At 43.8% G+C, this 16,371-nt stretch overlaps 1 protein-coding gene across 4 annotated transcripts in view; it reads right to left on the bottom strand.

Moving 5' to 3' along the window:
* MIPEP (mitochondrial intermediate peptidase) overlaps positions 1–16,371 on the bottom strand; it is a 230,656-nt gene that overhangs the window by 202,510 nt on the left and 11,775 nt on the right. For all 4 annotated transcript variants that reach the window (XM_079778651.1, XM_079778652.1, XM_079778653.1 and 1 more), the window contains one exon: positions 13,932–14,018. In XM_079778651.1, coding sequence (XP_079634777.1) covers positions 13,932–14,018 — 87 coding nt within the window. The remainder of the gene's footprint in view (positions 1–13,931; positions 14,019–16,371) is intronic.

The raw sequence follows: 16,371 nt of genomic DNA, 5'->3' as shown, positions 1-16,371 counted from the left end.
CCGCTTCAACCCACCATCCTCTTTTCCTTGTGCTAAATTTGCTTAAGACTTGGGAGGGAAGATTCCTCACTATTTCAAGAATTAGTACTAGTATGCTTTGTAGAGATCAACATTCTTTAATGGTCATAAAATGCAGCTGCAAATTTAACAGGCCCTAATTTCCTTACCATTCCTTAATGTAACAATGTCATCAGAGTGGCAAATACTAGCAACAACAACAAAACAATGGAAGAGAAAGTATCCTGGATAACATATCCAAAGTAAGGGGTGAACTTTTCAAGGATTTTTCTCCTGAATATTTTATATTTAGAAGTATATATTCCCTTTTGCATTACAAGCTAATTAATATCATTTACTTTCCCATTAGGTTACCAGGGAAATAAAAATATTGAATTCATAAGATACAGTAAATGAAAGAAAATATGTGTGTACTGCAAATAAGACATCACCATGATGTGCCACAAAAGCATGGGCTGGGACACACAGCTCTTCAGATATATTAGAGTAAAAATATATGACTCCTGACCTCCAGAAGATATTAGACTAATATCACTCTTAAACATGACTGACAAATATTATGGAATCAGGAAACAATATATCTTACAGGCTATTGTCACCCTTGCCCTTAAATACTGCAACCACCCCTAACGGGCCACCTTCTGTCCAGTCTTGCACTCCTGCAAGATGATCTGTCTCAAGGTCATAAGTCCTTAGCATGATTAACCTGATACCTCACGAAATGTCCTATCCTCTAAGGTGAGAACTCTGAACACTGTCCTCTACCACCAACCAAATCTAGGGTCTCTACTACGGACTCCAACAGAATTTGTGATTTTTGCTTAAAGAAAAAAAATGTTGGGTCAACATACAGTTTTTTAAAAGGTTGTGTTGAGGTCACATGATAGAAAATCATGTTGTGAGAGGCCTTCATTGTATAGAGCTATAAATGCTTTACATGGAAATTTATAGTAAGCAAAGAAGGAACAAAAAAGTTTCCACCAATGTTTAAATAAGTCAATATATGTATTGCAAAACATGAAAAACAATTATAACTAGCTTTTTATGTAAGAGCTTATTCCTTTATTTGCAGACCACTAACATGTGAAAGCCACCATGATAATTACTTATTTTAACTCCATCCAAATCCCAATAATTAAAAACATAAAAGAGTTTATACTTGGACAATTTTTCAAAGACCTTCTCCATGAAATTTTCCATTTTCTTCCAACTGTGAGCAGATACTTAGAATATTAAACTCTTTGATGCTGTGTTGGAAGCAGAGTTTCTTGGCTCATGAGAATTGTTTTCTTTCTCTTTAATCCTACTGCAAGCTTGAATCCAACTTCAAGTGTAACACCTCTTTCTGTTAATACTTTTTTTCTGGAATTATGTTATCCAGGTATTTGATCTAATCTTTTGGCTCTCCTTGAACTTTTCATAATAGACATACTTATCTTCCTGATTATTGTGCTAATATACCTTGAATGAACAGAATTAAAGTTAGACTTCTAAAATTCTGAAAACTCAATAGAACACATTATAATTTATTAATTTTTACTTTCTTTCTTAAATAATGTAAAGTGCTTTACTAAGCCCCTAAACTATCCCCGTTTTTTCTACCTCATATTGATCTCCTTTTGTAATGAGTAAACCTAAAAAACATACCACTCTCTTTTCTAGCAAAGGTATTTGCTGTTTGTTTTAGTAAGAGAAAAGAAAGATAGCAGAAGTTAATAAATTGGTGATAGAAATTTATTCTATAAGTTTATTGTATTACATAAGTTTATTGTATAACAGCTTTATTGTAAAAATGTATGAAAAATTAAAATCACTAATCCCACCAAAGATAATTGCTATTAAAATTATTGTAGGATTAGAGGCCTGGTGCATAAAATTCGTGCATGGGGAGGGGGGGTCCCCTCAGCCCAGCCTGCACCCGCTCCAATCCAGGCCCCCTCGGGTGATGTCCAACTGCCTGTTTAGGCCCGATCCTGGGGATTGGGCCTAAACTGGCAATTGGACATTCCTCTCATAATCTGGGACAACTGGCTCCTAACTGCTCACCTGCCTGCCTGCCTGATCGCCCCTAACTGTCCCCCCTGCTGACCTGGTCATCCTCAACTGCTCCCCCCTGCCATCCTAGTCACCCCCAACTGCTCCCCCGCCCCCGCCAGCCTGGTCCCCCCTCACTGACCACTTCTGCCAGCCTGGTCGCCCCTCACTGCTCCCCCCCTGCCAGCCTGGTTGCCCCCAAATGCCCCCCCTGCCGGCCTGGTTGCTTCAAGCAGCCTGCTGTACAGTCGTTTGGTCGCCCCTCACTGACCCCCCCTGCCAGCCAGGTAGCCCCACACAGCCCTCTGTTCAGTCGTTTGGTCGTCCCTCACTAACCCCCCTGCCGACCTGGTCACCCCATGCAGCCCTCTGTTCAGTTGTATGGCCATCCCTCACTAACCCCCCTGCCGGCCTGGTAGCCCCATGCAGCCTGTTGCTCAGTCGTTTGGTCATCCCTCACTAACCCCCTGCCAACCTGGTTGCCCCACACAACCTGTTTGGTCGTCTGTTTGGTTGTTTCGGTTGCGACGGTTGCTTAGGCTTTTATATATATAGGTTTCCTTCCAGTCTACTTCTTTTTCTTTTTTTAAGGATATGAAGAACATGTTTAATTAAATTAGATAAGGTTAGAGATATTAGCACAGTGCCTAGCATATAGCAGGTACTTGAAAAATGTTTGCTGAGTTTCTGAATGGACATAGGGGCACTGCATGTATTCCCTCATTTAAAAGAGCCACTGTCTCCATTGCCACACCAGGTAGGCTGGGGGGAAGGGGTAGGGCAGTGGTCGGCAAACTCATTAGTCAACAGAGCCAAATATCAACAGTACAACGATTGAAATTTCTTTTGAGAGCCAAAAACCAACTTCTGTGCATGGGCCACAAAGTTTCAATCACATTGTACGTGCACGCCCGCACATGGTATTTTGTGGAAGAGCCACACTCAAGGGGCCGAAGAGCTGCATGTGGCTCATGAGCCGCAGTTTGCTGACCACAGGGGTAGGGGAAACCCAATGGGACCTCAGCACAGGCTGAGGAAGCATCTTTGTTTTATGAAGATACAAAAATTGGTGACAATTAACTTGTGATTCACACCAACAATGAAGACCTTCTCTTGTCTTCTATCCAATCTACTTTTGCTATGTTATACCAGCTATTTAGAAAAATTAAGATCCAACTATATAGACTTCTGTATCTTGCTTTTTCTTGAAAAATTGTATCACAAACATTTAGTATTTCTCTACATCTTTAAATATTCTTCATAAATATGGCTTTCAATGTCCATATTGTGTTTTGTCATATGGACTAAAAAATGTATTCATTTTCCCTATTCCTGTAAATCATCCTATATAATAAAGAGGTAATATGCAAATTGACCCTCACGCCCTCACAAGATGGCTGCCTACAACCAGGCCAGCAGGGGGGTTAGTGAGGGATGACTAAACGAATGAACAGCAGGCCATGTGGTGTGATAAAGCTGGCAGGGGGATTAGGGGGTTAGTGAGTGATGACCAAACAACTGAACAGCAGGCTGCGTGGGACGACCAGGCTGCCAGAGGGATGGGGGAGGGCAGGGCAGTTAGGGGCGACCAGGCCAGCAGGGAGGGAAGTTGGGGGCGACCAGGCTGGCAGGGGGAGGGGGGTCAGTAAAAGGCGAACAGGCCGGCGGGGGGGAGCAGTTAGGGGTGACCAGGCTGGCGGGGGGGGGGGGTGCAGTTGGGGGCGACCAGGCCAGCAGGGGGCGAGTTAGGGGTGATTAGGCTGGCAGGGGGGGCAGTGAGGGGCGACTAGGCCAGCAGGGGGAGGCAGTTGAGGGCAACCAGGCTGGCAGTTAGGGGCAACCAGGCCAGCAGGGAGGGGGCAGTTGGGGGTGACCTGGCCGGCAGCGTGGGGCAGTTAGGGGCAACCAGGTCGGCAGGAGGGGCAGTTAGGGGCGATCAGGTAGGCACGCAGAGGCAGTGAGGGGCAATCAGGTTGGTGGGGGGGGCAGTCAGGGGGTGATCAGGCTGGCACGCAGAGGCAGTGAGGGGTGATCAGGCCAGTGGGGGGCGGGGGCAGTTAGGGGTGATCAGGCCAGCACATGGAGGCAGTGAGGGACAATCAGGCCGGCAGGTGGCGGGGGGGCAGTTAGGGGTGATCAGGCAGGCAGGCAGGTGAGTGATTATGAGCCAGCGGTCCAGGATTGTGAGAGGGATGTCTGACGGCCTAAACCAGCATTTGGACATCTCCCAACGGGTACCAGATTGGAGAGGGAGCAGGCTGGGCTGAGGGGAGCCCCCGTGCACGAATTTCGTGCACCGGGCCTTTAGTGCTATGATAAAATCCTTGTTGGATACATACCTTTATCCTTGTTTGTTTCCTTAGGATAAACTTCAAGAAATTAAAATGATCAAAAATATGAACATTGACATTATTACTAAATTGCCCTCCATAAAGATTCATCAGTTTACACTTTAAACTAAAGAGGATTCATTATCCCAAACCATTAAAACATGATTCTTATTCTGTTTCTACATTGCTAACTGATGGGCTCTTAGCTTTATTTTACCTTTCTGTAATAGTGGTAGTACTCAATTATTGAATGATTACTATGTGCCAGATAAGTGACAAAGCATTTTACATTAATTATGGCCTTTAAACCTCAGAATAATCTTATGAAGTGCTTTTTAAATTCCTCTTGGAGAAGTTATGAGCCACTATCCAATGGAGTCTAACATGGAGGCTAAAATTCCGGTGAAATGAGTTTCACAAAAAAGAACCCTTTACCCATTATCCTACCTAATAATAGAGTAATATGCAAATTGACCGCAACTTCGCTACACCTAAGCCATGCCCACCAGCCAATCAGGAGCAAATATGCAAATAAACCCAACAAGATGGCTACAGCCACCAAGAGCGGGAAGGAAGCTTGGGTTTCCACGGTAACAAAAGAAGCCATCCTGTTGCCGGCCTAAGCCTCCACTCAAGGCTACAAAGTTTCAATTATAGAAGATGAATTAACTCCAACAGAAATCGCTTCTGGCCGAGGAGCGAGCAGCAGGCTTGGCTTTCCTCCAGGCTACAAAGTTTCAATTGTAGAAGATAAATAAATTCCAGATACCAGGGCCTCCTCTTGGGTCGCCAGGGGGTGTGGCCGGCCTGCAAACCACCACAGACCCCTCGCTCAGGCCGCCCCATGCCCCAAGGGAACCCCCACCCTTCAGGGCAAACCAGTCAGCCCCCACCCATGCACCAGGCCTCTATCCTATCTAATAAAAGAGTAATATGCAGATTGACCATCACTGCAACACACAATATAGCTGCCACCATGTGGTCAAAAATCCTGCCCCATGTGGACACAAGATGGCCAGCAGGGGAGGACAGTTGGGAGGCACCAGGCCTGCAAGGGAGGGCAGTTGGAGGCGTTCAACCCTGCAGGGGAGGGCAGTTAGGGGTGACCAGGCTGGCAGAGGAGGGAAGTTGGGGGCAAACAGGCTGGCTGGGGAGCAGTTAGGCATCAATCAGGCTGGCAGCGGAGTGGTTAGAGGGTGATCAGGCTGGCAGGCAGAAGCAGTTAGGGGTAATCAGGAAGGCAGGCAGGTGATCAGTTGGGAGCCAGCAGTCCTGGATTGTGAGAGGGATGTCCGACTGCCCGTTTAGGCCCGATCTGGGATCGGGCCTAAACGGGCAGTCGGACATCCCTCGAGGGGTCCCAGATTGGAGAGGGTGCAGGCTGGGCTGAGAGACACGCCCCACCCTCCGTGCACGAATTTCATGCACCGGGCCTCTAGTTTTTTCTATAAAGGGGTTCACTATTCCTCTTTTCCTCTTTTTTTTTCCTATATAGGAAGTAAGGGAAAGGGAAAAACATTTTTAAATATGTTTTTATTGATTTTATAGAGTTAGGGAAAGGGAGAGAGATAGAAACATCAACGATGAGAGAGAATCATTGATTGGCTGCCTCCTGCACACCCATATTGGGGATCTAGCCCATAACCCGGGCATATTCCCTAACCGGAATTGAACTGACCTCCTGGTTCATAGTTCGACACTCAACCACTGAGCCACACACGCTAGGCTCTTTCCTTTTCTAAAAAATAATTTGCAAAGCCTTTTAACAGAGGAAGTACATTAACCCTTTATTATGTAACATTTGTCCCAGTTTTTTTTTTTTAATATTTTAATTGACTTTTAAGGAGGGAGAGGAAGAGAAACATCTATGTGTGAGCATAAACATCGAATGACTGCCTCCTGCACATCCCCTACTGCAAGCATGTCAAATTCAAAGGCTAACACAGGCCAAATAAACAAGGTTTAAGTTTATGTGGGCCACAAAAAAACAAAAGCTTCAATTTTCATAGAAACGTAGGTTTATTTCGATAGAGACATGCTGAATACAAAGGGCTGAAACAAATGAGTAATTGTTAACATAAAATAATACATTTTAATAAAAATTAATATTTTTTCTTGAACATTAACTTAGCAGATACTGAATAACTGCACAAATTAATAAGTATAATGCAAATAAACCTATTTTTCTTGTTCTCCGAAAGCAAAGTATTTTCTACCTAAGGCCCAGTTCATGAAAATTCATGCACTGGAGTGGGGGTCCCTCAGCCAGCCTTCCCCCTCTCACAGTCCGGGAGTCCTCAGGGGCAGGAGGCGACCCGATGATCAGGGGAAGGTGACGCCCCCATCACACCTCTGCTGCTGCCACTGCCGGCAGCGCAAGCCTCGGCTGGCCCTGCTTCCCTGAGCGTTGGGTGGCCCTGGGCGGCTGGGCAGCCAACATCTGAGGCTTGCCTGCGCCTTGGGCGTTGGCTGGGCAGCCTCCATCCGAGACTTGCCTGTGCCTCGGGCCAGCCATGGGCGGCTGGGGGGCTGAGGGAACTGGAGGACTCCAGAGGCAGGCGTGTGGAGCGGCTGGGCCCGCTTGGGGGTGGGCCCGGCCTTGCCACACGCCTGCTGCCCCGGCAGGGCTGAGTGGACTGGGCACTGCCATCTTTTGGCTATGGGCCGTCATCTTTGAGGGTGTGGCAGTCAATTAGCATATTCCCTCCTTATTGGCTGTGGGCGCCTCCATCTCTGAGGGCATGGCAGTCAATTAGCATACTCCCTCCTTATTGGCTGTAGGCGCTGCCAGCTTTGAGGGCAGGGCAGTCAATTAGCATATTCCCTCCTTATTGGTTGTGGGCGCCACCATCTTTTCAATGGTGTGAGGGTCAATTAGCATATTCCCTCTTTATTAGATAGGATTGCGCACACCAAATAAGTCAGTCCAAGACTAATGATGTGGCGATCAGCTGCTAAAATATTCGCTGTTAGTATTAGTGGAGAGAAATGGTGCGTCTGCGCATAAGGTGCATAGGGAAATGAATGCAACACGATTAGAGTAATCAGTCATTAGCTAACATTGTAGTTTGTTATTAATAATTATGTGTAACAGGATATTATAAAAATTAAGTTACGAGATTTTCATTAAAATGTTTCTTACATACCGTTATATTGGCTGGGCCACAAAAAATATTCGTTGTGGGCTTCATGTGGCCCATGGGCCTCAAGTTTGACATGTTTGACATGTTTATCCTACTGGGTATGTAGCCCAAAGCCTGGGCATGTGCCCTGACTGGAAATTGAACAGGCAACCTATCCATACACAAGACCACGCCCAACCGAGGGACACCAGCCAGGGCAAAAGTTTGCAGTTTTAATATAATCAAATAAATCTTTCCTTTTGTGGTCTGATTTTGGTATCATGAGAAGAAAGACCTTCCACATCCTAAGATTTTCAGTACATTTATGATTTCTTTAAAAAAAAAACAAAAAAAAAACAACTTCAATGTTAAGTAATCTATTTTTCCCAAAAAATAGCTATACATTGACCTAACATCATTTACTAAAAACCAAGTCTTTCCCTACAAATGTAAAGATGACACTGCTATCACATACTAAATAGTTTTATATGTATTTGTGTCTGAGTTTAAAATGTATCTATTTTTCATTGATCTAATTTACTATTCTATAAGTATATTGTCCTTTCAAATACAATCTATATCTACACTAATAAAAGAGTAAGATGCAAATTGACTGGACCTTCACGACGCCCACCAGCCAATCAGGAGTGAGTATGCTAATTAACCCAACAGCCGAAACCGGTCTGGCTCAGTGGATAGAGCGTCGGTCTGCAGACTGAAAGGTCCCAGGTTCGATTCCGGTCAAGGGCATGTACATTGGTTGTGGGCACATCCCCGGTGGGGGGTGTGCAGGAGGAAGCTGGTCGATGTTTCTCTCTCATCGATGTTTCTAACTCTCTATCCCTCTCCCTTCCTCTCTGTGGAAAATCAATAAAATATATTAAAAAAAAAAAAAGATGGTGTGTTAATTTGCATACACAGGCCCCGAGCGGCTGGGGGCAGGATGCAGGCATACCACACCGCCCCAGCCACTCCGGGCCTCTGGGCACTGTGGGAAGGCAGAAAGGCGGCTCCAGGCTGGAGCGAAGGCAGTGACAGCAGCCAGGGGAAGGAAGGCCCATTCTTGCACAAATCTTCGTGCATCAGGCCTCTAGTATATATATAAAAGCCTAAGTGACCAAACGTCTGGTCAACTGGTCGCTATGCCGCGCACTGACCACCAGGGGACAGATACTCAACCCACAGGATTGGGCTCCCTCCTGTCTGGATCGGGCCTGGCCTGTGGGATCGGGCTCCCTCCTGTCTGGATCAGGTATGCAGGGATTGGGCCAAAACCAGCTATCCAACACCTCTCGAAGGGTCTCGGATTGCAAGAGGGCACAGGCCAGGCCAAGGCACCCCCTCTAGTATTTTTAATAATATGCCTTATCGAATACAAGTTCCCTTTTGGTATTTTACCAGATATTTTCTGCCTATTTTTGGCATATGTATGATCTATGACTTCAAATCATTTTAAGTAACAACAAAAACATCTCCCTTAGATATAAATTGGACAGCATTAAACTTACAGACCAGTAGAGAACATTACTGAGTTTTCTTTCTTCTTATCTAAAAATACAGTATGTTTCTCGATCATCTTTCATGCTTCCCAGGTATGTGTATGTTGAGGCTCTGTACTCTGCTTTCCTGAGTATTCCAAGGTGCATTACAACTTTTATTGCTCTTGTGAATGGTATCTTCCCTCCATTATATTTTCTAGAGAATGCATTTTTTTATAGTCTTTACATACAACAAAGATCTTCATGGTTTTGGAAAACCCCTAGTAAAATAGTTTTCTTTATGGTTAGGCTTCTCCAAGAGGAAAAATACAATATGTCAGATTTCCAAACTTACTGACCAATGGGACTCTTCTGGAAATACTTTTGAATAGAACTAGTATTTCAAATACATCTAAGTATAAGATGATGATCTACTCAATTTAAATTATTTCCTCAATACACTAACTTGGTATGACAAGATATTTTATTAAATCTATAATTCTTTGTTTAGCCATTGCCTTAGATTTTACTATATAAAAGGTTCCTTCTAAGTGCTAGCCAATATTTTTGAGAATGTACAAGTGCTGTGAGTTTCAGTAATTATTCAAATTATTGTTTCCTCCCACTTCCAAGTTATCTTTCCTTTCTAAAACAGCAATATTCTACCCAGTTTATTTTTCCTAATACATTTATCATTTTGTTATTTAAAAAAACCTTACTGGAATTTTTTAAATTATTATTGACAGTATTATAGACATCCCCCCGTTTCTCCCCTTCTCCCACTCCCTGCCCCACCCAGGCCTTCACCACACTTCATTGGTTATGCACATCCTATATAATAAAAGCCTAATATGCTAAATGTCCAGTCGTCCATTCAACCAATCAAAGCATAATCTACACTAATAAAAGAGTAAGATGCAAATTGACCATACCTTCGTGACGCCCACCAGCCAATCAGGAGTGAGTATGCAAATTAACCCAACAAAGATGGTGGGTTAATTTGCATGCGCAGGCGCCAAGCGGCCAGGGGCAGGGAGGGACGCTTGAGTTGTCGCCATGGCGATGACGCAGGCGTTCCACACCGCCCCAGCAGCTCAGGGCCTCTGGGCAGCGTGGGAAGGCAGAAAGGCGGTTCCAGGCTGGAGCAAAGCGGTACCAGCAGCCAGGGGAAGGAAGGCCCATTCTTACACGAATCTTCGTGCATCGGGCCTCTAGTATACTAATGATATGCTAAGGCCACTTAACCACTCACCATGATGTGCACTGACCACCAGGGAGCAGACAGTTGACAGGTCGACCAGTCGTTGTGACGTGCACTGACCACCAGGGGGAAGATGCTCTGACAGGTAGTTTAGCTTGCTGCTGGGGTGTGGCCGATCGGGACTGAGCAAGATGGGCCAGACATGCCCTGCAGCCCTACCATGATCCCTCCCTAGCTGGCCAACCTCCCACGTCCCTCCCAGGCTCGATCATGCACCAGTGGGGTCCTTCAGCCTGGCCTGTGCCCTCTCGCAATCTGGGACCACTCAGGGGATGTCGGAGAGCCGGTTTTGGCCCGATCCCACAGGCCAGGACGAGGGACCCCCACTGGTGCACAAATTCATGCACTGGGCCTCTAATCTTACATAATAATAGACAAACATGTAAATTGACCGTACCTCCGCTACACCCACAGCCAATCAGGAGTGAGTATGCAAATTAACCTGCCAAAGATGGCAAGTTAATTTGCATATGCAGGCACGGAGCAACCGGGCGGGCGGGACACCTGCTATGTGGAGGAGGGAGGGGGGCGGAGGGAGCGGCCGGGAGCAAAGCCAGGGGAAGGAAGGCCTATTCTTGCATGAATATCATGCAACAGGCCTCTAGTATGTATATAAGTTCTTTGGTAAATCTCTTCTTGTTTCCCCCTGCCCCTGCCCTGACATATGTCAGTCTGTTCCATGACTCCGTACCTCTGGACATCTTTTGTTAATCAGTTTATTTCATTCATTAGATTCCACTTATAAATGAGATCATTTGATATTTATCTTTCTTTGACTGGCTTATTTCACTCAGCATAATATTCTCTAGGGCAATCCATACTGTCACAAAAGATAAGAGACCCTTCTTTTTTACGGTTGCATAGTATTCCATTGTGTAATTATACCACAGCTTTTTTATCCACTCATCTACTGATGGGCACTTGGGCTGTTTCCAGATCTTAGTTAGCTATTGTAAATGCTGCTGTGAACATGGGGGCATATATTCTTTCTGATTGGTGTTTTATTGTTTTTAGGATGTATTCCTAGAAGTGGGACATTAGTCAAACATTAGTTCCATTTTAATTTTTTTTAACTAAATTCCATACTGTTTTTCATAGTGGCTGCACCAATCTGCATTCCCACCAGAAATGTACTAGCATTCCCTTTTTTACACATCCTTGCCAGCACTTGCTTTTGTTGATTTATTGATGGTAGCCATCCTGTCCCGTGTGAAGTGATACCTCATTGTAGTTTTAATTTGCATCTCTCTGATAGTTAGTGCTGTTGAGCCTTTGTTCCTATGTCTATTGGCCATCTGTATGTCCTCTTTGGAGATGTGTTTATTCAGGTCCTGTGACCATTTTTTAATTGGGTTACTTGTCATCCTTTTGTTGAGCTATATGAATTCTTTATATATTTTGGAAATTAACCCCTTATCAGATGTGTCATTGGCAAATATGTTCTCCCATTCAGTGGGTTCCTTTTTCATTCTGATGATGGTTTCCTTTGCTGTGCAAAAGCTTTTTGATTCCATGTGTTTATTTTCTCCTTTGTTTCCCTTGCCCTAAGAGATGTATCAGTGAAAATTCTGCTACGTGATATGTCTGAGATTTTGCTGCCAATGTTTTCTTCTAAATTTTTAGTTATTTTTGTATATAAGGTTTAGTTGGTGTTCTAGCTTAATTTTTGCAAGTACCTGCCCAATTTTCCCAATACATTTGAGACTGTCTTTACATCATTGTATGTTCTTGTCTCCTTTGTCAAGTGATGTGGGTCACTTCTGGGGTCTCTGTTCTGTTCCATTGATCTATTGGCCTATTCTTCTGCCAGTACCAGGCTGTTTTGGTTAAAAGATCCTTATGGAATTTTCAGTAACATCCAGAAATATGGTGTGTATCCTATTAACACAAATATTTTGTATCTAAAATGGTATGCTAGTCCACTACAACTTTTAATCACTAAATATGGTAAAGTCAATTTTTATTAAAGTTAAATTATGGACCTGTCTGGGTACTTAGTTGGTTAGAGTGTCATCACAATACACCACGGTTGTGGAATATCTGGTCAGGGCACATTCAAGAATCAATCAGTGAATGCATAAATAAGTGGAACAACAAACTTCTATTTCTCTGTGTGTGTGTGTGTGTGTGTGTGTGTGTGTGTTTCTCTCTCTTTCTCATTTCCTCCATCCCTTCCCATGTCTCTAAATTCAATAAATAATTTTTTAAAGAAATTTAAAGTCATATTATGAATAACCTGCTATTGTCAGTACCAGCGGAGAATAAATCTGGCAAAATTAGCAGTCATTTAACTTTTACTTGTTTTGCTAATAAGGCAATATAATGCTAAATACAATCCTATATAATAAAAGGCTAATATGCAAATCGACCAAATGGTGGAAGGACTGCTAGCTATGACGTGCACTGACCACCAGGGGGCAGACGCTCAATGCAGGAGCTGCCCCCTGGTCGTCAGTGTGCTCCCACAGGGGGAGCACCGCTCAGCCAGAAGCCTCCGCAGCAATGCTAAGGATGTCCAACTGTTGGACATCCTCCAAGGGCTCCTGGATTGCGAGAGGGCGCAGGCCAGGCTGAGGCACCACCCCCCCTGAGTGCATGAATTTCGTGCACCGGGCCTCTAGTACAATTATAATAAAGACAAACTATTCTGATGGTATAGTTAGCTTTACTAGTATACTGAGCATAGGATCAATGTGCAGTAGGACCAAATAAACATCTGCATACCAGGCAATCAGGTAAAAGCATCCCCCAACACAGCCTTATTAGGCTACTCATACATCACACTACTCACATACCAAATTAACACAAGTTCCCATTATCAATTGATCCCTGTTGGGTAGGGCTTCACTTGAAGGAAGTCACAAGCCACATGTAGAGACAGAAAGGAGAGAAGGAAGCAGGAGGAGGAAGAAATCAAGGAGTCAAAGGAAGAAAGTGTCCCATAAACAAAAAGTAGATAAGTATAAACAGGAAGTAAAAATGTTAATATCTGTGCTATAACACAAAAAATATCTAGGTGGGTTAATGACAAAACCTACAACACTTATTTTATAGTAAATAAATTTGAGCAAAGAAATGATATCCAAAGTCTAATATCAAATATTTTTATGTTAACTTAGAAATGAGGCCTTTTCAATTCAGATTAACAAATATAATCTAGTGAACCACAGCAAATCATTTCAAGGGTTTTGACATCCACCCAGTAAATAAAATCAATTTGCTAATACCTTCTGGTGATATCAATTATGGAACTTTAAGCATGAAGCTAAATGTAATTATCAACAGTTTATAGGTATTCATTAATTGGTTAAACACATACTATAGGGCATGAGTGTTGTAGGTGCCAAGGATACAGCAGTGAACAAAACAAACCAGATTCTTATTCTCAAGGAACTTCCAGTATAGTGATATAGAAAAATGATAAACAAATTAGCAAACAAATAAGTTAGTGTTGGAAGTGATTAGGACTAAGAAGAAAAACAATGGGGATTAAGCATATGATCTCATACAAAGTTCTTAGAGGAGACAGCATTTGAGTGGAGTCCTAAAGGAAGTGCAGGAATCATGTAGCGATACCTGTGGAGAAATACTCCAGACACCGGGGTGTGTGAGTAGAGAGATACCCAGGAGGAGTCTTCTAGTCTAGCCTCTACAGTCACAATCATAATAAATGCAAGGAAATGAGTACCTGGTTTCTGGATCAAGGGAATCCACGAGTTTTTTATCAGCTAGTAATTTTTGCAGGCTTTGATATAATTCCACATTTGTGTTCAACCTATAAAAATTATAAAAAATATTAAATGATTTTCTAATACCTACTTTTTTATTTTACATCAAGAGAAGGATGTCAGATTCTAATGTCAGAGGCCAAAGGATTGAGGATTGTTTTGTTTCTTCATTTGGACTAGGAATAGCATAACCATACTTAATGTATTAACAAGCAGTCAGTTGGGCGAAGTGTTAAAATACAAACGGTTTTGGGCGGTAAAAGGATAAATTTAAAGTCAGCCAGCAACTGGAGCCCAGAGAGCAGAGAGGAAAGAGGGGAGGGAAGGAATGTGGTTACCGGTGATTTGACCCCACTGCCATTGAGAACCAGTCCATCATGTAAGGATATTCTTTGTTCTAGTCCATGGGAATTCCCTTTCAGACTGGCTGTCCATTTCTTTTTATATAGACAAGGTCTTAGTTACATTTTCTGCACCTCTACCGGGGGCACGTAGTGATAGTAGTGACACCCTTTCTTTGGTGTCCACACAAGCCAGAAACCTCTCTTTAATTGTACGGTTCTTATAAGTGTATTTCTAATAGCACATGATCTCACTCATCTAGGGGAAATAATGAACAACATAGACTGATGAACAAGAACAGACCCAGAAACAAGGAGGCATGGATCAGACTGTCGGGCCTCGGGGGGAGGGTAGGGAAGGGTGGGGGTAAAGGGGGAGATCAACCAAAGGACTTGCGTGCAGGCATATGAGCCTAACCAGCGGTTAAGGACAAGAGGGGGGTGGGGGCATGTGTGGGGAGGGGTGTGGGATGGGAATGGGGGGACGAGGACAAATATGTGATGCCTTAATCAATAAAGAAATTAAAAAAAAAAAAAGAGAGAACCAGTCCATTAGCAATACTAGTATGCAACAGCCATTTGTTCTGGAGTCAGGAGAGGAGTGAGAATGGAAGGGAGCACAAACAAACACAAAAATTTTGTAGTTATGAACTGAGTACTCTAGAAACTGGGCTACCTTTGCTCATCTAGATGAGAATGAGAGGCCCACACTATGAGGATAACTCAAAGCCACAGGCTTCAGAGCCACACACTCAGGCTGCAGCATAGGCCCTAGTACTATGCTGTGACCTTGGCCAAGTTATTTTAACCCTTCAGTTAGTTAGACCTCAGGTCACCCTAAGGGTTAAATGAGATAATGTGTGTACAGCACACACTCCCCCTAGATATTGTTAGGTAGCCTGTCAGCCTGCTCTTGGCCGTCCCTTACCTGAGTACTGCTCTCAACCCAACCCCACAGTACCACCTTCAGGTCTTGAGTCCTTCCCTGGATGCCAAGAAGCCCTAACACTCTGCTAAATAGTGAGCTGGTTCTAGGCACAATGTGCCTCTTGCCTACTGTTCCTCAGGGAAGGGCCAGATTATAAAAACAATCTGCCAATTCCTACTCAGAGACTCCTGGATGGTCAGGATCTCCAGTCAGGTCACAATAAAAATCCTGCAGTTTTTAATAAATCAAAGGATTTCTGTTGAACCATTCTCATGTGCTACCCTGAACGCCAAGGGAACCGAGTTAGTAACCTCCAATCAAAAAACACTCAACAAAGGCAGACACATCACCTCCTCTCCCGCTCTAGGCATCCATCCCAGGAAACCAGGAGAAAACCGTGGTTGGTTGTCCATCTCCTCTAAGCTTGCACAGCTAAGGAGCTAGTCCAGGTCAAAAGGGCAGCAGTTTAGCAGTAGCCTGCATTGTACCTTCTTCAGAAGTTTGAGCAAACCTCCCACATGTGTCTTAGGTCATAAGATCCTCATATATCAGTAATACCTATACTTTAGTCTATATCCAGCATTAATTCTAAACAAACACACCTACTTGTAGGCTTTTATTCCACTACTGAAAAATAAGTCAATTCTACACATGCATCGTATTTTTCACAGATTAACTGAAGCAGTCAGTTAAGATATGACTCAGGTAGACCAAAAGAGAAAATGAGCCACAGCACTCAGTGAGAATAAAAAATCAAGGTCTAGTAAAGGCTATGAGTTGATTGGTGACTTTACTTTTGGGTTCCTGGGCTGGTCTCAGGGCAGCAGAGGAGTTTCATGAAGAACAAAAGACTGAAACATTGTCCAGTGGAAGTGAAGACTTTGAACAGACACTCTTGACATCACTTCACAACCAATATGGTTCCCTGTTGTCCTCCCAGACAAATAAGAGCACAAGTCTATTACACCAGACAGAATCAGGGCACCTCAAGCAGGCAACACCGGCTTTGGCTCTGACTCATATCTTGGGGCCTTTCCCTAGGCTATACTCTCTCCCAAGGAGAACCCAATTTCAGCCCCTTCTTCATGCTCAGTGTCTGGAATTTGCAGGGACCAGATTTATCCCATTCAA

The sequence above is a fragment of the Cnephaeus nilssonii genome, assembly GCF_951640355.1.
Source record: "Cnephaeus nilssonii genome assembly, chromosome: 8".
In the NCBI taxonomy this organism is placed as follows: Eukaryota; Metazoa; Chordata; class Mammalia; order Chiroptera; family Vespertilionidae; genus Cnephaeus; species Cnephaeus nilssonii.
Note: the sequence above shows the minus strand (reverse complement) of the source record. Positions and strands in the feature narration are given on the sequence as shown.